We start from the raw sequence: 27,853 nt of genomic DNA on the forward strand, positions 1-27,853 counted from the left end.
GTGTTTTATTAGATTCACTTTGAATTTTCAACCACCTAGAACTAGACCTTCAAATCTAGATAATTTCGAGTGATGTTCTGTTTATTTTTTAACAACTTAATCTCCGGGCAAAGCACATTTCATAAAAGCCATAGAGAAAGTGTTGGCTAATTTGATTTTATTGACTTGGTTGTCAACTTTTTGCTTTCTGTAAAAATAGTCCGGACACTCCCTTAGTAACATAACTCTCTTGGAAAAGTTGATAAAATTTTAAGTTCATTTGTGCTCAAATGAATCTTAAGTGCTATGATTGTGCTATGATCATAAATAAAATATGTGAGTGCAGAGAATAGTCCATATCCAGATTCCAGAGCTCTGCTGCCAGGTATCATTCATAAGCCTGCAAGAACACGTGTGCTTCATTAAAGTCAATGAAGTACCACTTCACCTTGGAATGTCCATCATCCAAATATTTCAGTTTTAGTTACACACACATACACACACACACACACACACACACACACACACACACACACACCCCTAATTTAAAAGCAAATGGGGACATTAGTTCTATTCTATGTTACAATTCCACAGAGATATCAAGTAGCCAAATTTAGCTTCAGGGGGTGTGAGAACATCAATACATGATTGAAAACCTTGTAAAGAAGCACAGATCTGTTTAGATTAATGCCTTTGCTAGTGTTGTTAAAGAGTCCCTCAAACTACTCTATCATGAAACACCAACCTGATCTGCAGATTTACTCTGTGTGTGTGTGTGTGTGTGTGTGTGTGTGTGTGTGTGAGAGAGAGAGAGAGAGAGAGAGAGAGAGAGAGAGAGAGAGAGAGAGAGAGAGAGAGATCCCTAAAAAAATTCAATCCCCCAGTGGTTGCATGAAAACTATTTTTCGAATGCACATTATAATGCCAGTGGGAACATCCCCAGTTCACACCTGTTAGTTTTCTCTCTCAATTGTTTCAGCACCAAGATTCTAGACCTTTTCTTTTTTCTTGTTTTTGCCACATTTGTAGTTTATCCCTCCTTTTCACTGACTCTCTTTGAATATTTATTTATTAGTGTCTAATGTGGGGCTCACCAAGGACTCTCTCCATCCCTATCTTATTCATCTCTATGTCTAGTTCTCAAGCTCACTCCTGTAATTAATCCTGAATATTTGTTTTTGTCTGAACCTCTTTCTGAACAAGGACTTCTTTATTGTCATTTGTACAGAGCTAAAAAACGAAAAAGTTAATAATATGTATTGACTTTCTTGCTAAGGCATGTGCATGCATGCGTGCGTGCCTGCGTGCGTGCGTGCGTGCGTGCGTGTGTGTGTGTGTGTGTGTGTTTGTGTGTGTGTATTGGACAGGCAACAGCAATGGCTCTTTCCTTTGGCATTCTCCACCTTGTTTTCTTGAAATTGTGTCTCTCACTGGGCTGGAGTTTTCAAAGCAGACTGAGTCCCGTGGATCTGCATATCTCTGCTTCCCCAGCCTTGGGATTACAAGACCAGCCCACAATCCTAGGTTTCAAACAAACCAACATGGGTTCTGGTGGATGGAAGTCATGTTTCCCATCCTGCCCAGTGTAGATGTATCCAACCTTCTTATTAAATAAGAAACACAGAACCAATGCAAAGAAGAAAGCCAAGAGGTCAGAGCTAAGAGCTAAAACCTTACCCTTCCTCCTGCGGTGGTCCTACCTCTCCGAACCAGAGCTACCCCTGTGTTAAAGTCTTTATATAGAGTTCCTGTCCTGCCTTCTCATTGGTTGTAAACCCAACCACATGACCGCCTCCTCACAGCCTGTCTGTATAGGCCTCCAGGTTTTCCATGATTGGTATTAAGATTAAAGGCATGTGTATCCAATAATGGCTGTATCCCTGAACACACAGAGACTTACCCAGCTCTGCCTACCAAGTGCTGGAATTACAAGCGTACGCTACCACTGCCCTGCTTTCCTATGGCTTGCTAATAGCTCTGACCCCCGGGCAACTTTATTTATTAACATACAAATAACATTTTAATACAAATAAAATATCACCATAGCCCAGCACTGCACCAGCCGAGCCGTCGCCCCTGCCCTACTAAGGTATGCTTGTAGCCATGGTATTTCTGCAGGTAGCTAGTTTCCTGCCCTGTGGTTTTGCTCTCCACATTTGCAGTCCTGGGCATCTGTGCTTCTTGGACTTCAGCCTCTTCAGTATAAAGTGATCACATCTTTCACATTCCCAGGTCTCTGGTGGTCAGAGATGGTGCTGGGTAGATGTCTGTAGGCCTCTGCCTGCCCTTGGGGCCATGCAAGGGAGACATCTATTCTAGGGGAGGAAAATGGCACTACCAGGCTAGCCTAACTCAGGGGACCAGGAGAGGACACTGCCTTTGAGCGGTGCCTTTAGCTTAAGCACTTGTCTCCTCAGAACCTTGTTGGGGGCTTCAAGTCACATTGCTGTCTTGCTTGAGGACTTTAGGGAGAGTCAGGCTAGCAGGTTTTGTCTCCTCCTTGCTATGGCTGGAAGTAAAAATGACTTGAAGGATTCAAGTCACAGAGAGGATGATGAGGGCGAATCTGTGCTTGAATAGAAGGCACAGCTTTGAAAATGTGTCAACCAGTCCAGCCTTATGGCACAGGTCTTCACCAAAGTCCTAGTTTCCTGCCGTCCTTTCTGCCAGCACTCTGTCATTCCTACAGACTCTGGCTCTTTTGTGGGAATCCTTGCTTTTCCCTAAACCATGTTACATGCTTCACTTAGACTGATGCATAAACTGGAAGGTGTATCTAAGATTGGATGTCACTCCCATGGGTTTTCTAAGTCATAGGCATCATTTTATGACTTGGCATCAGTACAGTCTTCTTACTCATGGCTGCTTGCAGACTTCCTGTCCCTGCACTTTGTGTCCCTCATACAGAATTTGCTCGGCACCCTCCTCTCTGCCTTACACTTCTATGCACCTTTTATCCTGAAGACTTCTTTTAATGAAAACCAACAATTGATCATGACCATCCCAGGTCATGTATCACCAGTCACCACTCCAAAACATATGCTTGCTTTGGGGGACTCCGAGAAGTGTAGATAAACACTCCTTCTATAACCATAAGCACTTCACGTCTCTTTGGTAAGAAATGTGGGCTTTTCATTGGCCCGGAACCTGCCAACTCTTAACCACCCAAGGACCTGTCACTGACGCTCTTATATACTGTTCTTCATCGGATACATGGCTGGGTTCCTCTTAGTCCAAGTCTGTGACTGTCTGTGACATGCTTAGGCAGCCTTCTTCCAAACATGTGCTCACTGCTATCTCTACAACGTAACATCCCTACAGAATATCAGGCACCATCAGGGACAGCACCTCTGTAACTTGATCATCTCTCCCCACGTTAGATGACAAGCCCTTCAAGGCTACATACCTGTTCATTTGCTCACCGCTTCAAGACAACTTTAGCCCAGACTATGCATCAATATTAATCAACATAATAAATACTATTAGAGTTTTTCTATGCTCCAGTGATGTGAGCGTTTTATAATTCATAAAGCTGACAAAGGTCTTTATCTCTATACACATACAGGTAGATGTATGTGTATATATGTTATATATATATGTGTGTGTATTTGAATATAAACATATATACATACATACATACATACATACATACATGGTAACACTTTCTCACATTGAAGTCAACCTGTGCATTAAGTGATGCTGTTAGGATAGTCTAATACTTTGCTGTCGTTCTTCTGCTGCAAAAGTGAGGCCGAGGCTAAAGAATAGAAACAGAATGACATGGTGTCTCCCTGGAACTGCAGGCACTCCTCAAGGACAGTGAACAATGCTGTAAAATTCCTTATGATATAGAGATCATTATCTAAAGCCATTACACTACACAGGGCATTCCAACCTTACACTGACCTGTCCTAACGCATCAAGCCGAATGCTTCTGAAAACACCTGAATTTCTATGACTTCCTTTCAGTCTTATGAGAAGGATCATAGGTTAAGAAGGAATTTGTAAATTAAGAGTAATTGCCTGTTTTTGAACATATGGAGACAGTTCTTTATTTCAGGCATCAGGATCCCTCCTCACCTGCCTGCAAATGATCATAATTTTAGCCCTGATTTCAATGGTCACCACCCCTATGTCTTAATAGAATAGCTTCATAACCTTGGGTAGAAAGAGGTTAGACTTTTAAACTTTTTTTTTTTTTTGCATGTGAGCATGTTCCTGCGTGTGAGCATGGAGTGTACACATTCATGTGGAGGCCAGAGGTCAACCTCGGGTGTTCTTCCCCAGGAGTCCTTCACCATGTTTGTTGAGGCAGAGTCTCTCACTGGGACCTGCAGCTCACAGAGTAAACTCTGCTGACTGCCCAGTGGACCCTAGGATCCAGCTGTCTCTACTTCCCATACTTGGATTACAAGCTCATGTCACCACAACCAACTATTTAATGTGAGTGCTGGATATTACACTCAGGTCCTCAAGCTTGCCGAGCTATCACCCCAGCCCTGATAAAGATTATTTTATCATCCATTTTTCTTTTTGCTGTGCCTGGGATCAAAGAGGTGTCTTCTAACATGCTAGGCAAGCACTCTATCACTCTAATGCATGCCCATCTCAAACATGTCTTTGGACATTAAAAGGCATTAACCATAAAAATAAAAATTCATTGTTATTATAAAATCTAAAATTTCTGGTCATCAAAGAATATTTTAATAAGCCCTAAACTGAAAACACTCAAAAATACATGCATCTGACCACGGACTGTTAGTGAGAATATAAGCTCCATAATTCAATAGATAAGTCATTTATTTTTTTCTTTTCTCTTTGGAAAAGTTTTATTTGACTTTTTATTTATGTGTACGTTTGTGTATTTGTATATCTAACTGTGGGTTTCTGTGGAGACCAGAAGAGTGTTGGATGCCCTGGAGCTGAAAGTACAGGGGTTTGGAAGCCGCCTCATGTCGGTGCCAGGAACTGAACTCAGGTCTTCTGGGGGAGCAGGTGGCACTCTTAACTGCTTAGCCATCTCTCCAGCCCCCGGTTTCTAATTTTCAAGAAATGTGAAACAAAATCACTTGGACAGACACCATACTAGAAAAGATATACAAATGGGAGATAAACACCCAAGATAAGCGATGTCATCCGGCAGCAAAGGGACAGGAACGAAACCCATGAGAGGCACCACTGTGCCCTGTCCACCTCCTGGTGTTAACCGGGATGCCTGGGCACTTCAATAGCGCTGGGAGTTTTCAGGCGCTCTGCCATACAGCTGACCACTAACCTCCTTATCTAGCTGTCCCATTCGCTGTTTATACAGCAGGAGTGAGACTATGTCCGCAAAGAGACTTTGCCAGGAACATCAACATGGTGTTAGCTATCAAAGTAGTCCCAAGCTACAGATTACCCAAATGTGCAAAACAAGGCAATTACTAGACAGCTTGTAATCAAACCACAGAGCATTATACAGAAGAGAAACAAACTACTGGTGTATGTAGTCATTTAAAAATGTTATGGTATGTGAAAAAAATTCCCTTTCTAGGTGTGTCTGCATGGTTTCCTTTATAGTAAGTCCCAAAAGAGGCAAAATAAATGGGGGGCCTAGATATAAAGAGAACAGTTAGATGGGTATGGTGGCTCATGTCTGTAATCTCAGCAACTGATTAACTGAGGCAGAGGGATTGGGAGTTCAAGGACAGCCTAGGCTGCATAGCAAAACTATCTCAAAAAATGTAGGAAATAAAAGATGTTTAGGAGTACGGGGCTGGGGCTGACTGCATAGGGGAATGAGAAAACATTCCGAGTGTAAGATTCACACCTTACTTTTGCTGGCAATTATGGAGGTCTAGATAATGTTCAACAATGCAGTAGAGTGAACACCAGATAGAGAATTGGGCATTTTGTTGTGTACAAACTAAAATGTACTGATATGTTAACAAAAATGTTATCACTAAACACTATTTAGAATGTTTTCCTATTTTCTAGGCATAAAATATTGTAAAAGAATTTTACAATAAATTTTTGCCTTCCTGGTTTTCAAAGAATGTTGGAAACATTACTGTATCTTGTTTCATTAGACACACTGATTATGAACTTCAAACACACAAAATGAAAGCAGAAACAAAACAAAACAGAACAAAAACCCCTCACAAACAAACCACCAGCACCACCAAAACCCTCTTGGACTGAATGAAGATTCAATTTTTAAAGCTGAATGTCATTGCTCCTTCAGACCAGTAAGGGGAGCAGTTACACTTTGAGAAGAATTCTCTCTGCCATTGAATTACTCTTCCAGGGCGCTTTAATGAGAGGGGGAGAATGGACTTTTGGGTGTCACCGACATGGAAATGACAGATCATTTGAATGCAAGAAATAAGTACAGAGAACCTTGACCCTCTAGATTCCTTCTCACCTCAAGGAGAAGGAGAAAAACACTTTCAGATGAGCTTATTGAAATAACATGTTCGTGTAATTCAGGCACTAGGATGATAGTTAAGAGAACAGCCAAATTAACTGTGGGGGGCCACTTCTTTTTTTGTTAATTATTTCCACACGAATAACACTGCAGTCCCTTCCCCTGCCCGAGACTTGAGACTGCAGAGTTTCCTGTGGACTTGGGAATGCCTGCATCTGTCTGTGGGAATTCAGGAGCTTGTTGAATTCCCACAGTTGCAGGGCAGTAGGGAAGGAAGGAAAAGCACTTACACCCTTGCAGCATACATAATCCGGTCTCCTTGAGATCAACAGGCTGGGAATCTTCAGGTCTATGCTGCATGCCTTTAAAAATGGGCTATCATTTCCATCAGTTCTTATAAGATCCGTAAGGTTTAATTTTCCCATAAAATCAGAAAGCCCATAGAAAACTCTTTACCTAGCCCTCCTTACCGGTTTTATTAATCCTGGATTTACAGAGAAGAATGCTCCACTGGCAACAGAAAGCATGCCCTACAGCTTGTGGAAGGAAAGACAGAGCCACCAATGCCTGGATGATAATTGACTGTCCTTTTTGTGCCCTGACTTTGACCCCCACACCAAAGCTATTTGCCCAGGGCTGAAGCCTTTATTCTGCAACCCGCAGTGTTTGCTAATGCCAGATGGGTTTTACTCTCTTTGAACACATTAACCATAAGGGCCCTGAATACAGAAACCAAGTCCTTTCCTGGAACTGTGCCCAGGAGGGATCAAGAAAGCACCTAATGAATTCAAAGTTATAGGGAGCAAGCCCAAGACAGTAGACCCTGGGAAGGTACCCACCGAAGCTGATGGGTCGCAAATCACACACACACTCCAACAACTTTCATCCAAAGCAGCCTTCCATTTCAAGAGCGGAATCTGCTGTCAATATGTAAAAAGGTACTATACATATATAGGAGTCCTTTGACCAGCTGGAAGATTTTCTTCATGAAATCCCAAGGAACATTTCTCAGTTCAGTAATTCCTATCTCCCCTGTAAGTATGGAATCAGAAAATCCAAGCTTCAGACTCTGTCTTGCACATTTTATCAGGATCTTAAAGCTGAGATGCTATGGAATGTAGGGCTGGGGATGTGGCTCTGTGGACAGCAGCACGCACAAGATCCTGGGCTGAGTCTCCAGTGATGGGTGTAGCGGTGTGTGCGTGTAAGCCCAGCACCTGAGTGCTGGAAGAGGGTGGGTCACAAGTTCAAGATCATCCTCAGCTCCACCCTGAGTCTGAGGTCAGCCTGGGCTTAGAGACTTTGTCTCAAAAATCAGAAGAAAAGCCTGAAGGGTTGACGCCTGCCCCCCTGGCCATTATTTGACCACCTAGCAGAGGGTCTTCAGAGAGAAGTAAGAAGAACATGTAAATGAAGCACTTCCACCTAGTCTTCATTTGGAGTTTGCCCTCACTAAATTTCTTTCCAACTGTGTGGGAAAAGAATGAATGAATGAATGAATAAATAAATAAATAAATAAATAAAAATCCCAAAGTTTAGCAAAAACTGCAAGATATATAAAGGATAGAAACCAGAGTATAGAACAAAGAACCTAGAAACCAAACCCCAGATTAAGGCAGAAATAGAAGGCAGAATTGTTAAAGCCAGTAGACACAGAACACATAGGTGATGGCTTTGGGGAGAAGCAGTTGATTTCTTCGACTGGTGAAGAATGAAGCTGGTAACAGGCAGGCAAGAATGAAATGGTAGCTGCAGAAGACCCTGGGGTAAAGTGCCAGGTTCTTAAAGCACATGTGAGGAAGGGCAGAAGTATGTATATTCAAACACGGAGACAGGGCACCCAGTCTAAAACCATGTTAAAAGAAGCACCCCCTGATGCTTCCTGCCTTGGGGAACACAGGTGTATTTGCACTTCTGCAGGGCTCCTTCATGTCCTAAGGGGGTCTTCCAGGTGGGAGAGAATGCTCAAGTGTCCTGGGGCAAGAAAGAGACTGAGGGGTCAGCACAGCTGGCAGAAAAGAATGTACAGGAAGAAGGCAAGAAGCTTGGAGGTGAATAGCATGTGATTCATGTTGGGGCAGAAGAGAGAGGAATCAGCTTTAGGACTACACAGAAAGAGGAGGATGCTCTGGCTTCCCGAACTTCTAATTAGTCTTTGGAGTCGTCCTCTCACAGAAACCTAGAGTTTTGTTCCGAACTGGCAGGCTGTCCTAATGTTTCAAATATTGTCCATGGAAGACCCTTGTATTCATCGTTCTCTAAGGTCTTGAGAAGTTGCTAGCACCTCGCAGTCATCAGTAATGAATAATCACTGGCTCAGTGAGTCAACCATGTTCCCACATGAGGGATATGTCTTACATTAATTAAAACGGGAGTCAATAATGTGCAAAATTTAGCCTATATTTTCTTTATTACTGCCATTTGGCAAATTGAGAGTGAGAGCTCTTGCAATTCAAATCTTCCTCTGAGGAAAGTTTAGCAACTATTAAGATAGATCTTGGCAGCTCCTCTTGGGTCCCCAAGGCTCACTAAGCATTTGAAGAGGACACAGGCTTTTCTCCCGGTGGCTGGTGAAATAACCTGTGTCCACACATGGGAAGAAGTTGTCCTGTCTATTACAACCAGGAAATTCTATACTGAGACTTAAAATTGGTGCTCAGTGAGGCTCAGCGGCAGGCAGTCTGACTTCCTTTCATATGGCTCTAGCTTTACGTTTATGTTTCAGGAGTGTGTGTGTTTGTGTGTGTGTGTGTGTGTGTGTGTGTGTGTGTGTGTGTGTGTGTGTATGTTCGTGTGCATGCTACAGAATGGCCTTGTTGACTCTTCTGCCAGGAAAGAACTGAGCATCAAGTGGAAGGGGAGGCTGAGGTGGGGGTTGTGGGTCAGAGAGAATTAGGAGTCAGAGGGCTGTCGTGGGCCACTGTCCTACTGTGAACTGTAGTCTGCTGGAGTTGAGCTGATGGGTGAGAATATATGACCCTGGGGATAGCTGGCAATGACCTTTAGCTAACCCACACATTTACATAATAATGACATGAGCCTTGGGGGTCCCAGGCTGTGACTCTGAACAGAATAGACACTTTTTATTTAAGCCAGGGTTGAGGATGAAGTTTGAAGTCTTAGTATAAGGCCTTCAGATCTCTGAGTCCTGCACTGACCAGCATTTCCAGCCATGCCCTCAGCAGCACAGGTGCCTAACCTCTCAGTTCGTCAAGCCCAGATGATGAAACCAAGTCCAGGGGTGTGGCTGTCATCTGGCAAAGTCATCTTTTCAGAACCAGCTATCCTTGTTGCTTATGAGCATTTATACATAAACTCTTGCTTTTATTCTCCATGGTGACATCCCCCAACACCTCAGAAACCAGCTCGTATTTACAGAGAATAATAGCAGGCCTGTGCCCATGGCCAACACACCTTCTTCTGTGTATGGCTGATATGTGGTTAATCTTCTATGACCTCAGGAGCACATTCTTTCCCCTGCTTTATCAAACAGGCTCAGTGAAGCCATGCAGCAACCCTCTGGGGACGATGTCCAGTTGCCTCTTGGTGTAACATTTTAGTTTATGCCAAGTTTTCACACAATTACAAATTCCTCCAACCCATGAACCTGCTGTTGTGTTTGTCTCCATTTTACACACTCTGACCTACCTGCCCATGTTACACGGTGCACGGATAGCTGAATTGTTCTTCAGCCATTTGTCCTTCTACGCTCGGTCCTGTGCTTGCCTCCGTGAGATCATAGAAAGAGCAGACATTCCCTCAGACACAAATTACTGGACATATCAGATTTCCTTATATCCACCGCCAAATATATCTTCTTCTAATTCTCCCTTTCCCTCTAGCTCAAGGAAAAGCCTGGTTCGTTATGTGTCCCTAAACATTCTCTCCTTCATCTCTGGGCGCCATTATTTATCCCTGTATTTTACGTTCAGTTCTACTCAGGCAGCTGTCAATTCTCTGAACTCCAGTTGTTTTGAACACTTACTGAGCGTCTCTACCTGACCTCATCCCCTTCTGTGTACACGATCCCCGTGCACACACCCTTCCAAGCCACAGCTCATCCGCAGTGAGACCTGTTTCTGGAATTATCTGTATACTTCTTTATCTCGATGTCCCTGCTTGTACAGGTAGGAGGGCTCCCATTTTCTTTGCTTTAGAAATTCTATTCATCCTTAGTTCTATCCCTTCTGCTCAACTGTCATGCCACTATGAATATTTCCCACCTCTTCAAATCACATCTAATGGCTATTTGCTGTGTTGCTCAGTATTTCGTGTACTGGATAACACATCACTCACCACATGAGAAAGTTGCCCCAGTCTCTCAGTTTATAATCTGCCCACACGATGAACATGAGAGGGTTTTACCTCTCACCAAATCCTTTATGCATAAGCATGACCCATGGCTTTCTGTTCATTGAAAGAACAAGTGGAAATCCAATTCCTGCTCTGATTTTTCAACAGATCTCAAGGAATAATGACCTGATTTCTTAGTCTTTAGTATTTTCTTGGGATTTGTTTTGCTTGCCTTGTGAAAAATATTGAGCTTCAGATTAAAGAAATTACTGCTCTATGGTATCATCCGAACGCTAAGAGCATATAATTTTCCTATGTAAGTAAATATAGTGTCTTATCCAGAACAAGATCAATGCTGTGGAAAGGCATCAAAACCGAAATTTATACGTGTTAGTTTTTTTTTTTTTTAAAATAGGACTTGATCCTTTTCTATAAAATTGCTCCTGGGGCATGGTGGTTCATGCCTGCAATCTCAGCACAGAGAAGTTTGGGTGCGAATACTCTGAGGTCTTTTGGAGGCATATAGTGGGTTCTGAGCCAGCCTAGGATACTTAGCAGAGTCTATCATAAAAAGAATGTATGTTCATATATCCCACAACAGTGAATTTCAAGGCTTGAAGCTGCAGGAAAGAGTGAATTATTCGAGTCAGGATTTATGGAAAGCAATGTAACGTCATTACTTTCAGTACTACGATCGGCCAATAAAGTCTAAGGACACATTTACTTAATGACATGGATCCTTACTTTGTAGCTGGATCTTTTTGCCTAAACAGCATGATACGCCTGAGCCGTGAAAAGATTTTCACATGAGTTGCATGCCATCTCCTTCTGTGCCCAGCCAATCCATTCCTTGCAGGCCATCCAAATAAAATTTCAGACTCGTCTAGACCAAATGATGTGTAGTAGTAATGTCTGAATTGATTAGGTTTTACTGGATTCACAGAAGAAGGCATTTTGAAAACTTAAAAATTATAGTTCAATGCCTTAGGGAAATGGTATATAGTTTAAAATAAAAATAGAAAATAGTATTTTTTGCAAATATGACAAATTCTTTTTCTCAAGTTGCAAAAACATCTGCAATACCTCTGGGTTCCTTGGTAACTCCTTTTGGATTTGGGTCCTGGTCTGCTGCCCCCGCCCCAGACTTTCTGAAGTAGTGGCACCTAGGCTGTGGTTTCCGGTGCTCACTGTCACCAGACAGACACTTAGTGAGGTCTGCAGATGTGCCGCTTGCCCTGTTTGGCTAATAGAGGAGGCCGTTACTCACCCATCCTGGACACACGCTGCAAGGACTGTATGGGCCGCCATTCTGCCAAGCAACAGAAAGGACATTTCTACATCAGCACCACAGCCGAAGGCATTTACACAACTTCCCACAAGAAGATGACTCCGAGGCTCTGATGGTACAGGGGAGGGAGTCATAAAACAAAGCCTGTCATCCCCTGAAAAGGTGACAGGCTAGGTGTTCCTTAGGTTATCTGGCATTACTTTCAAACTTTGCCACACTCAGACATGTCTGTGTTTACCACCCCTGCATCAGGCAGGAAGCTGGGAAGCTGGAGCTGGAAGTGGCCACCCCAGGGATGAGGATTTCCTTGGAGTTAGCATTTTACTCCAAAATCTACCTGCACATTAATCTATGATTGTATTATCAACCAAACTCTAGGGCAGACCCCATGCCCAGGAGTAGTTGGCCAACACAAAAAGAATTCTATGTTTCTTGTTTTGTTTGGGTGTTTTTTTTTCCTTAGTGATGTTTTTGTTTCCTTGGTGATGTGCATGCCTTCAGGCAGGCCAGGCTGTGAGGACTCAGGCTGCCCCATGGATGTCTTTTACCCGCCTGAGCCACATCCAGGGTCATCTTCTAGTACTTAGGGTCTGAGGTTCAGTTTCGGATACCTTAGTTGGCAAGGCTAGGAGGAGAAAATGAACTGATATCCAGGATAAAAGATAAGTGTTCCAAGGGAAGCAACTCATAGTCCTTTACTTCATCCAGAACCAGTGAGAGTGTGTTCTATAGGAAGAACTTTAAGAACGTTCTTTTTATCCTAAAGAGCAAGAAGGGCCCCTTCTGCCAGATGGAGTTGCTCCGATGTAGCATAGTTAGACGTTTAGTTGTCTGTGGGACAGGTGAGCCTTCCAGAGCCTTCACCCAAGAAGACAGCAAAACCAGGTAAAGGGGAGCAGGTTGCTGTAGCTCCAGCGCTTTCTTGTCATCCTTACGGAGTTTTAATGCTTTCATAATACCTCATGAGAAGACTATAAATACTGTATTATAATATATTCTATACTGTACCACATATTTTATGTAATACTATGTTTAAAATACATGCTATACCGTTCATGTACTATATATTTGACATACAATGCTTAAACATTTTTCTTCAAAATACATTGATTCAAATATGACGATGTATTTGAGTGCTCTGGCTTAAGTCATGCTAGGAATATTAAGTCCCTGCCCTGCTCTGTTCCATTTAAATAACCTCCTGCCGGTAAGACTCATTTATAATATTGCTTTTTCCTGCTCTAATTGAGACCACAAATCCTTGCTGCTCTTATCTTTTTAATCAGTCTTTCACCAAATTTCATTTGTATTAAAATATACCAGGTGCTGCTTGCGTCAGTGAGGTGCACTTCGGGCTTTCGGATGACTTAAAACTCCACCCAGGGGCCTTTCTGAGTCGCTCTGCTTTGAGCATCCTACTGTAAGGTAGCCCCAGCTCCACCGACTCAGCAGTTTCTGCATTTTGGATGAAGGTATTTGTAAGTCATTTATACAGCTCATCAATAAGTTACAGACCTTCAGGAGAGTAGAGCCCCACAGGTTGAACCTGATATGTAAGCCCGCTGTTCCAACCTACTTTAATGTAATTGTAACTCGACTTTACCTGCTCATCTGTGTAACAGCCATTCTGACTACAACGCCATGTCTTCCTCCACAATTCCCCCAGCAGGCTATCATCATTTAGGTGGATTATCACTCAATGATGGAAAGGAATTAAATTATTGCAGGAAAGGAGATACTCAAGTGTCAAGTGCATCCACTGCTTTGTCTCTGATGACCCTCTGGTCGTTTGTATACTGATTGCACGATGGATTATTCTCAATAAGCATTGTTCTGAACCTATCTGGCTTATAACACTTGCATCATGTTCATAAGGACATGGACGCGGCATGTGCTTCTCTCTACTTCCTCAATGCTGGGCAGTACAGCAGTGCCAGGCCAACTGTCACTGTTTTAGTGATTGTGGAGACCTAACATTGGGATGGAAGGAGTTCGCCCAGGGACTGGATGCTCTTCCCTGGCCTGCTTTGTCTCCTCATACATCACAGACGGAACTATATTAGTTAGCTAATGGGCTTCTCCCACACTGTACAGAATGCTGGGATGACCCAGTTCAACTCCTCCTTATAACTCGCCCCAATCTAGTTTAGAGTCAAGCATAAATGTATGTGGATTAAATTAAATTCCTGAAAGAAACATATATTTGAAGATCTGTAAAATGGCAGAAAAGTTTACAAACTGTCATCAAGGGAAAAGCATTTTCTCTCATCCCCCAATAATAATAGAGTGTAGGACTCTTCAAAGGATTCTACATCATTCTTACTTCTACTTACTAGCACTGTGTATGTGTGTGTGTGTGTGTGTGTGTGTGTGTGTGTGTGTGTGTGTGTGTGTGCAGGTGTCCATAAAGACCAGATGTAGGCATCAAAATCCTTGGAGCTGGAGTTCCAGATGTTTGTGAGGCCTCTGACATGGGTGCTGGCATCCAGACTCTGGTCCTTTGATAAAAGCAGTAATCCCTCTTAACATCCCCAGCCCTCTACTTGGATATTAATGTATTAAGAATCTAGGGTATTGGGCTCAGTCCACACAATGAATACACACTGACTTACTAGCGAAATGATCATTTATTAGATATTATGGGTATCTTCCCATAGTATACTTCCTGTCAAACGTATGGTTTTATAATGTGTTTACAACTGAATGTAGTATTGTGATTTAGCTGGTGACCTGCACAGTATATCAGAACAGGATTTTTCTCTGTTTTCCCCATCCTTTACTCTGAATCATTCTGCTCTATTTTTGTGTCCAGCAAGCTGTACCTGTAGAAACATGACGTGAAAGTGAATATTTCCATTGTTATGATGGGAAATCATTGAAAATAATCAGCATATCTCCTGTCTTTATCTGGAGGACGAGAGAGCACAGCGAAGGTCGAGTGTCTTGATGAGCCACAAAGAGCCAATACTCAAGTAAGAGGAGAAAATAAGACTGCATGGTTTTTCTCTTGGAAGGATTTGGAGAAATCTCCTGGCCATGTGATATATTAATGAAGTCATTAGTCATCGTCCCTCACCCACCCCCAGGAGAAGAGACAAAGACAGGAAAAGGTTAGACGGCACCTTAAGGCCGCACAGTCACCTGTCAAAGCCGGAGCAGATTACATGTGGATTTCCAAAGCCTTCTTCTCAAGATTCCATTTACAAATGTTTTAATTACGTGCCTCTGTGTGTCTGCATGTGAGCCAGCGGTCAGGGAGGCCAGGGCTATCTGACATTCGGGAACTAGAGCCATATGTGGTTGTGAGCCACCAGACATGGGTGCTGGAACTGAACTCAGGCCTCTGCGGCAGGTGCTTTGAACCACTTAGCCATTTCTCCAGGTGCTGCTGCCCAAAGCCTGTTTCTTAATAAAATGAATGTGCCTGGCTTTGCTTTCTCAACCAAATCATTCAGAAATGTGATTATTAACACTATCTTAGTTTTGAAAATGGTTATTTAGCTGTAAAAATAACAGAGATGTGTATGTCCTTCACTCTCCAGTGTTCGGTTGCTCAATTTAAAAGTGTATCCCGACACTTCTTTTGAAATACTGATATGATCTTGATGTAACGTCTGTCCTGTTCTTTTAAATTGCTGAATATACAATTACTTGATCAATAATGGCCACAATCACAGCTAACAGGGACTGGTTGTTATAAAACAGCAGGCATGCTGTCCAGTGCTTTCTGTGGACCTTTGTTTCACATCAGAGAAATCGCACAAGAATACTGCAGGGAGTGAAGCTTGAGTTTCCAGACTTGCATTTTCTTAAATAGTCCAAACCTGAGGTCATCCCCCACTGTCCCCAGTTTCAGTTCCTCTGAAGTGAACGGAGAACTTAAAAACCACAAAGCAGAATTATTTTAGACTTAGGTTTTCTTTTCCCTAATAATTTACCACTCTATTCTTGACATCTAATTCTAATACTTTTGGCAATCCAACTTGACAAATCTCTTCGAAGTGTATTCACGGCAGCAGCAACTGTCTTTTATACACTTGCATGTCAGCATGCCATTGGCTTTCTTAATTTGTAATTGCATTATTGCTGGACAAGGACAATTAACACAGAAGGTCTGGAAATGAACTTAATTGACTTTTGGCCCACCTGTAACAGCACAGGCATGGCCCAAATTTACAGGTGGCCAGGAGGGCTCCTGATGTTGAGCTGGCTGAGAGCACCAGCCTGGATGTATGTGCAGGGAAGGGAGCCAGGTGTTTTGTTTCTTCGCTTGACTTTTATTGATCAGATTCGCTCTTTGACAATTCTTACAAGGAGAGAGCATATTTAGTTTACTCTTCCTGCCAGCCTGTATTAGCACTCCTGGCTCTGGCCCCTTCTCTGCCCAGGTCTCCTTCCATTACTTATGCCTCCTGGTTTTGGTCAGATCCACTTATTTTCACCAGGACCGTCTGTGGAGCCCCAGCTCCAGCGCGACGTGGTAGAGCCTGGTGTGCCCACTGTTTGAACACAACTAAGGGCAATGATTGTCCCTTCCCAAGGAACTCAAGTTGCCAACAGTTCAGCAGGGACAGCTAGGGCTCCATGGTTGGCTGCTGGTAGACCAACTCTTGTGCAGGGCAAGCACGGCTTTAATTAGGTAAATCACTGACGAGGAGGTCAGTGCAAAGAGCTATTGTATTTGGTATTTTATGTGTGTATTACTTTAACAAACTTAAAGCTAAAAATTAAAATGTAGGGAGAAGGGGGAAGACATTGAGTTTGGTTATTTTTTCTTAAGATTATAAAACTAGGGTGAATCTAGTGATTGATGCAGTGTACTGCTCTCTCTCTCTCTCTCTCTCTCTCTCTATCCCATCGTTCCTTGGGATGGAGACAACTGCATGGGTTGTGTGCACTTGCCACAGCTCAGAGAAGAGACAGGAAAAAGAAGAGTGGCTGAGGAAAAGGATTCCAGAGCAGGGAGCTCCAAGTGGGCCCAGACTGTCACAGGAGTTTTCAAAGGAGCCCGTGGTTGTTTGAGTTAACCCAGGTATTCCTGGACTTCGTACTTCACTGACTCAACACAAAGGGGTTCTCGCCAAACACAGTTTTCGTGGTGACAGAGCACAAAGAACCTGTTTGTGTAGTTTGGAAATTGAGACATCCGAAAGGGCATGCCCCCTAACTAGCACACAGTAAACAATGCAGAAGAACCTGCTGGCCCAATGCTCCCATTGGGGAACCAAGGATGGGCTGGAGCTTAAAGGCATCTACAAGGGCAAACAAAAAGGTGGTGATGTCACGTGGACCTCACCGTCCTCTTCCTCCCGATCCTCTGGGGCCACAGCTTCTATTTCTCTCCAGTCCTTCTCTGGCTAAGGCTGTTCAAGTCCTAGATTTGAGGAACTTTCTGGCCTCTTGAAAGGGAAAGTTTCCAGCAGCTGCTTTGAAGAGAGACTTTGCTTTTCTGTTAAGTCGAGTCATTTCTGTTTGAGTCGAGCCCTTTCTCAATTTCCTACCTCAGTATTTCCCAAGGTATTTCTTGCCAGAAGGTGTCGCATGAATCTTAAAAGGTCTTATTAATAAAAACAAACCCAGAGCCAGGTATTGGGGTGCACGCTGAAAGATCAGAGAGACAGAACAGGCCACAGCTAACCTCACCTGACCAACTTCTCAGCCGATCCTGTTTCCTCACACTGGAAGCCTCTCAGTCCTCATTCGGAATGAATCTCAGCTGAACTGCTGCTAAAAGCCTAAAAACTTAAACAGGACAAAAGCTTCTAGTTTCTGGGCCTCATGCCTTATATACCTTTCTGCTTCCTGCCATCACTTCCTGGGATTAAAGGCGTGTGTCACCATGCCTGGCTGTTTGCAATGTGGCTTTGAACTCACAGAGATCCAGATGGATCTCTCCCTCCAGAATGCTAGGATTAAAGGTGTGTGTGCCATCATTTTCTGGCCTCTATGTCTAGTGGCTGTTCTGTTTTCTGACCCCAGATAAGTTTATTAGGGTGCATAATATTTTGGGGAACACAATATCACCACAAGAAGGAACCTAGAGCCATACTGAGACTAGGTGGGAGCTCCACCTCAACCCCTGGCACCCTGGCATTCCTATACCCAAAGTCTGGAATGTTTGTAAAGAGTCTGGTGGAAGATCCACCTCAACTCCCCTCCCCTATCTCTTTCCCTAAACCCACTCTTTCAAAGCCCACCAAACACAGCTCCTCCTCTAGAAAGGCTCAAGACCACTCAGTCCACAGGGTATATAAGCTGCATCCCAGAAAACAGACACATGGTTCTTCTGGTCATCCTGGTCTCCTCTCTGAGGGGCCGAGGAATCTTCTAGGAACACTTTAACCATTAAACCTGGGTGGAGAGGCCTATCAGGGTTCAAAAAGACTATCATTTGGAGGTTCCACAAAGGGGGGCTGATTTTTCCCCACTGGCCCAGGGCCACGTGGTGGGAAAACACCCTTCTCTCCCACACCTGCTCTCTGCCAGGCTAAGATTGGCTCTCAGTTGGGTAAGTTGCCCTTTTTAAGACCTTGCCTAGAAGGCCCAGGGTGTCCTGCCAAAGACACAGCCACACCAGGTCCCCGACCAGTTCCGGAGCAAAAGGCTGCCTTTGTTCTGTGGGACCCCTTCTCCAGAAGACATTCTGTTGACTTCACATCACATTGTTTGACCCTAGACTTACCACAGTGGACTCACTGTGCGAGGCTTCGGGTCCCCAGCATAGACTTTAGAAACGGCACTTGCCATTCAAAGCCTGATCCTCAAACGCCCCTGCGGAATCTTTTACAAAATCTATTCAAACTGGGGCTATCTAATATAATTGGACAGAACTGCCCTACTTCCACAGTTTTTGGGTTCTGTGTTCCTGCCCTCCTTACAGAGGCCAAAGTCTCACAGCATCGGTCTTGTTGGCTAGGGTCATGGCACCTCCAGATTCCCGCCTATCTGGGAACTGGGATCCTAAAATTCCACTCTGACCATGCTGCCAGAGACACTGACCTCTCCTCCACTTCCCCCAAACTCTACCTACCCAACCCCCTCCTCCAGGGCCACAAATCTGAGACCAAATTCCTCCTCCTTACTCTCACTTCTGTCCTCCCCTCCCCCCAAATCTTCCCCAGTTTCTTCTCATACTCGGTCCTCCCCACCCATTTTGTTTCTCAGTCAGCGCCAGAAAAAAACTTAAAAAGGCTGAAGAGGATCCCCAAACTCCCCTACAGGAATTGGTGAAAATGGCATTTAATACTTCTAATGCTCAAGAATGACAGCCGAGTCAACCTGACAGACAAGGCTGCAACAGAATATGCCCCAAGCCCAAGCCTTAGCAGCTGCTCTGAGGCCACCAGGACTCCCACAGTGGGACAAGGGAAGTCGGCCACAAGGCTCCATCCTGCTGGAGTTCAGGCCAAGCCAACTCCACCAAAAACTTGTTTCAAATAGGGCAAGCAGGGCCACTGGTCACGTTATTGCCCTGACCCCCAGCCACCCAGGACGCCATGCTCTGTCTGCCGACAGCCTGGGCACTGGAAATCGGAAAGCCCCTGTGCAGGCTCGTCCTCTATGCTGTGCCATGGAGGTCCAGCCTCACCAACACTGGCAACTGAGAACTCCTAAGCCTGGTGGAGGACTGACATGGCCTAGACCTGCTGACTCCCATTGCCCTCTCCGAGCCTAGGGTGACTGACGTTGCAGGTAACAGGTAAGTCAGTTGACTTTCTTTTGGACACGGGAGCTACCTATTCTGTTTTGACATCTCACTCGGGTCCTACAGTTCCTTAACCAATTTCTGTCACAGGGGTGGACAGGACTCCTTACTTCCCACTTGAGACCTTGACACTTTCCTGCATTCTTGCAGGGCAAATCTTCTCACTTCTCAATTCTTGCCCTGCACCTCTGCTTGGTTGCAATGTTCTCAGTCTTTTTGGGGCCACACTCAACTTGGCCCTGACACTCTCCTGAGTATTGCACAGGTCCATTCACAGGGGTCCTCTAGATCTGTCAGCCTCTGCACCAGCTTCGAGGACACCAACCAGGCGAGGATTGGCAGGTGGACTTCACTAACATGCCCACACCTAAAGAACTTCATTACCTCCTAACTATGGTTGACACCTTTATCCTCTGGAAAGGTTGAGAAGGCCAATGGACTCATCAAACAACAGCTTACCAAGCTCTCCATTGAACTTAGGTTATCTTGGCCCTCCCTTCTCCCCATTGCCCTTACCCACCTCTGGGCCACCCCACGCTCTCCTACAGGCCTGAGTCCTTTTGAGCTCCTTTGCGGAAGGCCCTTCCTCCTCAATCACCACCTCCCAGCCCAAACTCCCCCACTGGCCGGGTACCTCCCCTACCTCTCTCTTCTGAGGTCCTTTATTCATTTATACTGTGATCCTCACCACCCCCTCGGCTGCCAAGCTCCTGGGACATCCATGCTGGTACCATCTCTCCAGGCTCAAGCAGGCACCTATTCAGGATACATGGTCTGTCCAGCAGCTGGGACTCTCCACCCTCCGGTTTTCCAAGATGTCCCAATAAAGGGCCTATCTGCTCTTCTGCTCTGTACATTCCTCATTACAGTACAACTAGGGCAGATGTTAATGATCTATTTTTCCCTAGAAACTTGCCTTCTTTGCTTCCTCAAGAAACAGATGCCTGAGGTCTCCAGGATAACAATTAACTGGATGCTCCTCCACTCATACCTCCCACTGAATGTGAGCTCACCAATTCCCGACTCCTCTTCCCCACATCACCCAATGCCCACAGGAAACAGTCAGACATGAACTGGCGTCCCTATACGCAAAGAGTCTGGAATGTTTGGGTGAGAGCTCCACCTCAACCTCTGGCACCCTGGTGTCCCTATACCCAAAGGGTCTGGAATGTTCTGGTGGAAGATCCACCTCAACTCCCCTCCCCTATCTCTTTCCCCAAACCTGCCCCTTCAAAGCCCACCAAATACAGCTCCTCCCCCACAGAGGCTCAAAACCACTCCCATAGGGTATATAAGCTGCATCCCAGAAAACAGACACATGGTTCCTCTGGTCTCTCAACCCAGTCTCCTCTCTGAGGGGCTGGGGAATCACCCGGAATGCTTTACCCATTAATTCTGGGCTTTTCCAGTTTGGTCTGATTCGGTTTAATTTGGACTGCAGCATTGGCGGAGGGGCCTTCAGGGTGCAAAAAACTTATCAATAAGGATTTCATGAAAAGTGTAAGTTCTCAAATGTCTGTCCCTTTAATGGAATTATGTTCAGTGGTCCAAAATATTTATACCCCAGGACATTACTTTTCTACATTTTCAAAGCCATGTTTAGGTTTACATTAGTTCTCACCTGAAAATTGTCCTTTGACCCCTCAACTCATAGCTGTGTGCCACCCTCTCTATCACAAAAGGAATAGAAAGCCTCTTTCTCAGTTATTTTGCTCTTATCTATGTTGACCTGGTCCTGAATATATATATATATATATGTGTGTGTGTGTGTGTGTGTGTGTGTGTGTGTGTGTGCTTGAGTATATGCATGAGTGTGCATGTGTGTGTGTAAATATGTATGAGTGAGTGTGCACATGTATGCGAGTGTGCATGAGTGTGAGAGTGTAAGTGTGTGTATGTGTGTGTGCACTTAAATATATGCATGAGTGTCTGTATGTGTATGTAAATATACATGAGTGAGTGTGCACATATATGTGAGTGCATGAGTGTGTGAGAGTGTATGTGTGTGTAAATATGTGAGTGTGTACATGCATGTGAGTGTGCATGAGTGCGTGTGAGAGTATGTGTGTTCGTGTGTGTGTGTGTGTGTGTGTGCTGCCAGCTTTAACCTCTCTCGAACTTTATCTTCTCTTCTCCAAATTCAAGCTTCTATGAGGGTTGCTTATTGATGGATCGATGCAGCTAAACTTAAACGAAATTTGTAATCCCTTCTGAAGCTCCACAGTGGTTCCTCCTGAGCTTGCACACCTGTGTTTAACTCTTCAGACAGCTCTTCCTGCCACTCATGCATGTAGCTCTGGCATATCCAAGCTCCTCTTTACCACACTTTCCTCTAGTCCCTCCTCTTTCGATCCTTTCTCTCTGTATCTCATACTTATTCTGTTTCTTTCTTTTAAAACATTGCTTTCACCGCCAGCATTCCAGCCAAGACCTTTAAGGACATCAAACCCAGACCTGTTGCTTCTGCCTCCAGACTCCTATTATGGGTCTATTTTCACCTTGATTTACTGAATTAGTTAACTTAAAAAATTGTTTTACCTGCATTAATCTCCTCTTGAAAATCCTGATTCATTTCCCACCATGACAGGAGACAGTTAAACTCCACACTCAGCTAAAATAGGCTCTCTGTCTACTGATGTGGCTCAGGACTCTGCCATGCCAAGTCTAGAAGTCCGCAGGCTACTCTTACCTCTATGCCAAGCCTGAAATGCCTCGCTCTCTTCCTTCTGCCCGTGAAAGTTCTAGTCTTTCTGGAACAGGCATCCTTGATGGGTTCATCTCAGTGTGCACAGAGTCGGTCCTCTAAACCACAGGAGTTGTTGCAAGTTGGGGAGGTCAGTGACAGCCCAGCAGTGAGCTGCATGGCCAGCCAAGGCCTTTGGCTTAATCAATTCCCTTATTAACTTTGCCAGGTAAGTGTTGCCTCTGTCCCTGTGGCAGCCCAGAGATACCATTGACCCATCTATGTCACAGAGGGGCCCAGTACAGGGCCTGCCTGTGAATCCGTACGTCACCTGGCCAATTGCAGCTTCAGTTGCATACATCCACATGTGCCAGTTGTCTCCACCCCTACAAGTGCATGGAGGAGAGCTCGTTGTCTGTGTCCACTGGGCACCTGGTGACAGCCCCACAAAGACTCCCAGAACCCTGGGAACAGTTTGGCCACAGAAACCACAATAAACTCTGACAGGGATTGCATGCTTACTACACAGACTGTACCACCTTCTCCATATTCTGACCCAGTACAGACTGTAATTCACAGATCACAGAAGGACTAGCCCTAAAAACACCTACTCTATTTTCACATTCAGAATACGAAATGGCTGCTGAGCAAGCTTTCACCATCAGCTCTCCTGCCCTCTCTTCTCCCTTCCTTCCCTCCCTCCATCATCTCCTCCACTCCCCCTCCTTTCCTCCCTCCTGCATATCTCTCTTTATTCCTTCATTTCTCTCTTCTTCCATCAATCACAAAGCCAACATTTGTCTTGTGCTCATGAACAATGCATATCTGGGTTAGTTATTAAAGTTTCGATGCTAAATACTAAAACATAGAGTATATAAAATAACTACCTATTGCTAAAGTCAACTGTGACACTACCATGACCTAGAGACCTGGATATTAGCTTCTCTTGCTGGGTGTCAGGTCACTTCTCCTTCATAACAACTCCATGAGAAAACTATGATGGTCTCCGTATCACATCTAAGGTGAACAAGCTGAGCACAGCGAAGGTCATACAGCCTTAAGGGGCTGAACAAGGATTCTATCCTGCGAGTTTCAGAGTACAGTCTGCTCTCCTAACCTTTGCTCTTGACTCCCTCTAGGAATAGACAGAACTTCATGACGTCCAAAGGGCAGATGTGAAATTAGCTTTGTTTCTTCTAAAAAGGGCTCAGGACACAGTAACAGGGGTAGCAAGCATGCCTCCAGTATCACCACAGACTTTGCCCAAAAGCAATTGTCTGACCTTTAAGAAGTGAACCTCTCAGGGCAGTATCTAGTTCATTCGTTAAATGAAAAATTAGCACCACATAATCCCGGGAATTCCTCCTAGACATGGGAGCTTCTATAGTTCCAAGGAGGCTGCGTGACAGGGACTTCAGAGTTGGAAGCAGCTGGCTTCTCGAATCAACAAGCACACGACTGTCAGTCCATCGCAGTGGCTAGCTTCTACAGCTTCCGGCTTGTCATCTTGTCCTCTACTGCTTGTGACTATCTAATAATACAACCCAACTTCTACTGGGAAATACAGGGATCTGATCTTTTTGCCATTCTGTGCACCATGTGCTCCAGAGCAAAGTCTCAGTTCTGACTCCTTTATCCTCCTTGTGTGAGTTGGGTGTGAAACTTGCATTCATGTCTGATGCTGTCTCTGTGCAGACAGGCTGGGAAGGTATTGCACCCAATTAAAAAAATGTGCTTGATTTAAAAGGGGTTTTGAGCGACGCAATTTTGTTTTTGTTTGGTTGGTTTTATCATTTGTTTTCATTTCCACCGTTGCTCTGCAGCCAACGTAATCTGTACCAGGCCTTTTTTTTGGATCTGAAGTAGTCTTGTCTTTGCACTGCATGGCTCAGGGTAACCATTCAATTTGTAGGCTTTGATGAGGGGGAGGTTAGTACTGAGGACTTCCAAATCTTCTTACTGTCTCAAGTGTAAAGTGGCCCTCGCCTTGCCCCTTCCAAACGGGCACAGGTCTCAGTGTTTCCTCCTGCAGAGTGTATCAGTCACTCTTTGGATATCAAAAATCACTCTCAGATTCCCTCCCATGACAAGTGTCCGATTAGTATTCCTCAAAGAGTTTTCTAATTCAGCCACTTCCATCCGTGGATCCTTCTTTGGTTCTTCCCACCATTATCCTCTGCCTACATCAGCAGTTCTCAACCAGGGTTCACAACCCCATTCACAGGGGCTCCACATCAGATACTCACATTAGGATTCACAACAGTAGCAAATTTACAGTTATAAAGTAACAGTGAAAATAGTTTTATGGGTTGGGGGACACACCACACACAAGGAGTTGTAATAAAGGGTGACAGCATTAGGAAGGGTAAGAGCCACAGGCCAAGATGATTTCAGTAATATCAAAGATGTGTCTTTGCTTGATAGGTAATAGTCCTTTCAAATTTAAGACATGCTAACAGAAAGCTCCTCCTAGGTCCAGTCCCAGCCCGCACTGAAATGTTGGTTCCCTCGTGTCCATTGTTGGTCCCCTGCAGCTCAGCCAATAGTGACACTGCTTGTGACTTGCCCAGGCCTTTGTCTCTCTAATCTGTCCCTGGTCCGATCCATTGCTACTTCAAAATCTATTCTAATTTTGATAGCATCTCATTATTTCTACTGAACTCCCTTTGGTTCAGAGCATTTCATTTGTTTTTCTAATGGTCCACTTTAACAGCTTTCTAAATGCTACCTTCTTCCCTCTTTCTTTTCTAAAAGTCTCTTCTGAGTCTGAGTTTAAGAAGAAAAATCACCCCATTTCCTTGTTGAAAATTCTCTGCTGATTTGCCGTTGCAGATAACATAAGACCTGAACTCGACATTCAGTTGCATGCGCTGGATGCTGCCATGCGTTTACCCTGTTCCCCACACCCTCACCACACTTTTCCTTGTGTCAATCAAGTCTGTCCTGCCTGAGGGCCTTCAAACTGCTGTTGACTCTTCTCTTCAACATGCTCCTGGTTAGCTCCTTCAGGCCTGTCAGGGATCCTTTCAGATGCTGCCTCCCCAGAGAGCTCTAGCTAACATGGTACCCTATGTGTAACTACCGAATTCAATTTTGTCATTCCCAACTAGATAATGACGAGCTGAAAACAGGAGTCTACTGAGGAAAGTCGCTTCAAATTAGACAAAGTTAACACAGTTTAGCACATCTCTGTGAGTACTGGTTTGAGCCTCTTGCATATCCATCAGTAGTGGGCTTTCTGGAATTTACAGTGGTTCTTTGGACCTTCTATTTTCCATGGTGTTGTACCAACACGGTCACCTAGCAACACAGTGCAAGTGTCCCTCACTGTGCATCCCTGCAGCTTGGCAGCACCTGTGTTTTTGATAATAGGCTTTCTAACAACAGGTGAGGGTGGTTTCTCACTCCAGTTTGCTTTCAATTTTCCTGATAATAGTGATGTTGAACACTGGTTCACACACTCACTTACACGTGTGCTGCAAGCTGAGAATGAGCAGATTTTCATCTCTCCTTTGTCTCCAATTATATGGAGAAAAGAAAGACGGGACATTAAAAGGAAATCCTGCTTGCCTCCCTGTTTGTATGAGACCTGGGAGCCACAATTTGCCTGCCCCACCCAAGATTTATTTCTAGAAATATAGTGCAACATTACAGCGTTTCTAAAGAAGGGGAAGCAGAAGCATAGCTGCCTTGTTTTATTTTAAACTTTCTAATACTTTATTAGGAGTATTTTCAAATCTCTCCACTCCAGACAGAGCAAGTGGTGCCGACACTCCACCACCTGGGGGTTGACCCAGTTGGTCCCAAATCTCTAATAAACTCCAAAGACAGTTTGACATTCCGTTCACTCCTTTAAATGTACCCGAAAGCACTTGACCCAACAGGTAAGATGCAGACATGCAGTTTCTGTTGTATTTTTATTGTGGTAAGAACATTGCTGAATGTGGAATCTACCCTTTAACAGGATGTCACTGTACAGCACAGTATTGTATGTACAATGTTGCATGTGGCAGATCCCCAGAACTTCTTGGGGGGGGGCAGGTAAAGGAGAGGAAATGAGTTGCTAAATAGTTGTTGTGTCTTTACTGATTTGAAAGCTCTGAGATGAATATTAGTTTTGATCCCTCTATCCCCCTGCTGAAGATCACTTAGGTGTTTACAGGCATACGTGTTATTTGCCTTCTGCATAGACTCATCATCAAAGAAAACTGATGTAGTATCACTTACAACATTATACAGTGTTCTTGTATAAATTCAGAAGTTAAATGGTTTTCAAAAATTCTAAATTAGTCCCATCTTGGCCTTGGCATTTCCATTTCCACCAGTAAATATGCACATCGTATCTGTCATCTTATATGCAAATCTTTACAGGCAGGGCAGAGCTCCTTTGACATTTTCTCAGGAGTGACAATGTTAAATTTCATTTGATTCCTGACTTATCCTGTGCCAGATCTTCTGGTGTTTAAACTAACACAATGTGGAGGTTTTCACAGAAAAAATGATTTAAAACTATGTGCAAGCTAGCTGAGGCATCTTTTTGCAGCATATATTTCTACAACCAACCATTGCATATTATTTTAAAATAGAGGATAATAAAGTATATCTTTCAAGGTCATTTAGCTTTTGTTTAATTTTTATAATAACTCAAAGTCCCCTGCCAATAAAACTGCTGCAAAGCGAGTATGCGAAATGCTTCCTGAGACATTTGGTGAAACTCAAATATTGCAACCATAATTTAAAAACCAAGAACAGGACGTTAGTGGTGTTATATGAAACCAGGATTTTGTTCACATAGATTAAGAATGTGTTATTTAAGATTTCTGCTAAGAATTTTAAAAATATATTAATCAGTTGCTCCCTTTTGATTTGTTTCCTCAGAGAGAGGAAGAAATTTGTTTTCTTGTTTTTTATGTAAGTGCTGGAAAAGTAAATTGAATTTTGAGAATAAGTCTATAATTCACCTTTAAAATTATCCTTTTTTTTTGTCCTGGGTTAGTTAAATGAAGCAAATGAAGACTTCCTTGCACCCTCAGGAGCTGAACGTATTTATTTTTAAATTAATTTTATAGTCTGCTGTGGGATGGTCTGTATGTCAAGTGTGTTGCTGATTGGTCAGTAAATAAAACACTGATTGGCCATTGGCTAGGCAGGAAGTATAGGTGGGACAAGGAGGAGAACATAGCTGGGAAGTGGAAGGCTGAGTCAGAGACACTGCCAGCCGCCACGATGACAAACAGCATGTGAAGTTGCCGGTAAGCCACGAGCCATGTGGCAAGGTATAGATGAATGGAAATGGATTAATTTAAGCTGTAAGAACAGTTAGCAAGAAGTCTGCCATGGCCATACAGTTTGTAACCAATATAATTCTCTGTGTTTACTTGGTTGGGTCTGAGCGGCTGTGGGACTGGCAGGTGAGAGAGATTTGTCCTGACTGTGGGCCAGGCAGGAAAACTCGAGCTACAATAGTCAGACCCTTTTATCCTCTAAATATGTTAAACC

General features: G+C 44.0%; 1 protein-coding gene across 2 annotated transcripts in view; it reads right to left on the reverse strand.

The window, feature by feature from the left end:
• Window positions 1–27,853, reverse strand: part of Chst9 (carbohydrate sulfotransferase 9) — a 270,562-nt gene that overhangs the window by 104,639 nt on the left and 138,070 nt on the right. The window contains exon 4 of one of the 2 annotated variants that reach the window (XM_052741597.1): window positions 11,946–11,987. The exons of the other annotated variant lie outside the window; for it this stretch is intronic. Within the exon in view, the coding sequence (XP_052597557.1) occupies window positions 11,946–11,987 (42 nt within the window). The remainder of the gene's footprint in view (window positions 1–11,945; window positions 11,988–27,853) is intronic. 2 annotated transcript variants of the gene reach the window in all.

This window comes from Peromyscus californicus, unplaced genomic scaffold (genome assembly GCF_007827085.1).
Source record: "Peromyscus californicus insignis strain IS unplaced genomic scaffold, ASM782708v3 Scaffold_17__1_contigs__length_78620276, whole genome shotgun sequence".
Classification (NCBI taxonomy): Eukaryota; Metazoa; Chordata; class Mammalia; order Rodentia; family Cricetidae; genus Peromyscus; species Peromyscus californicus.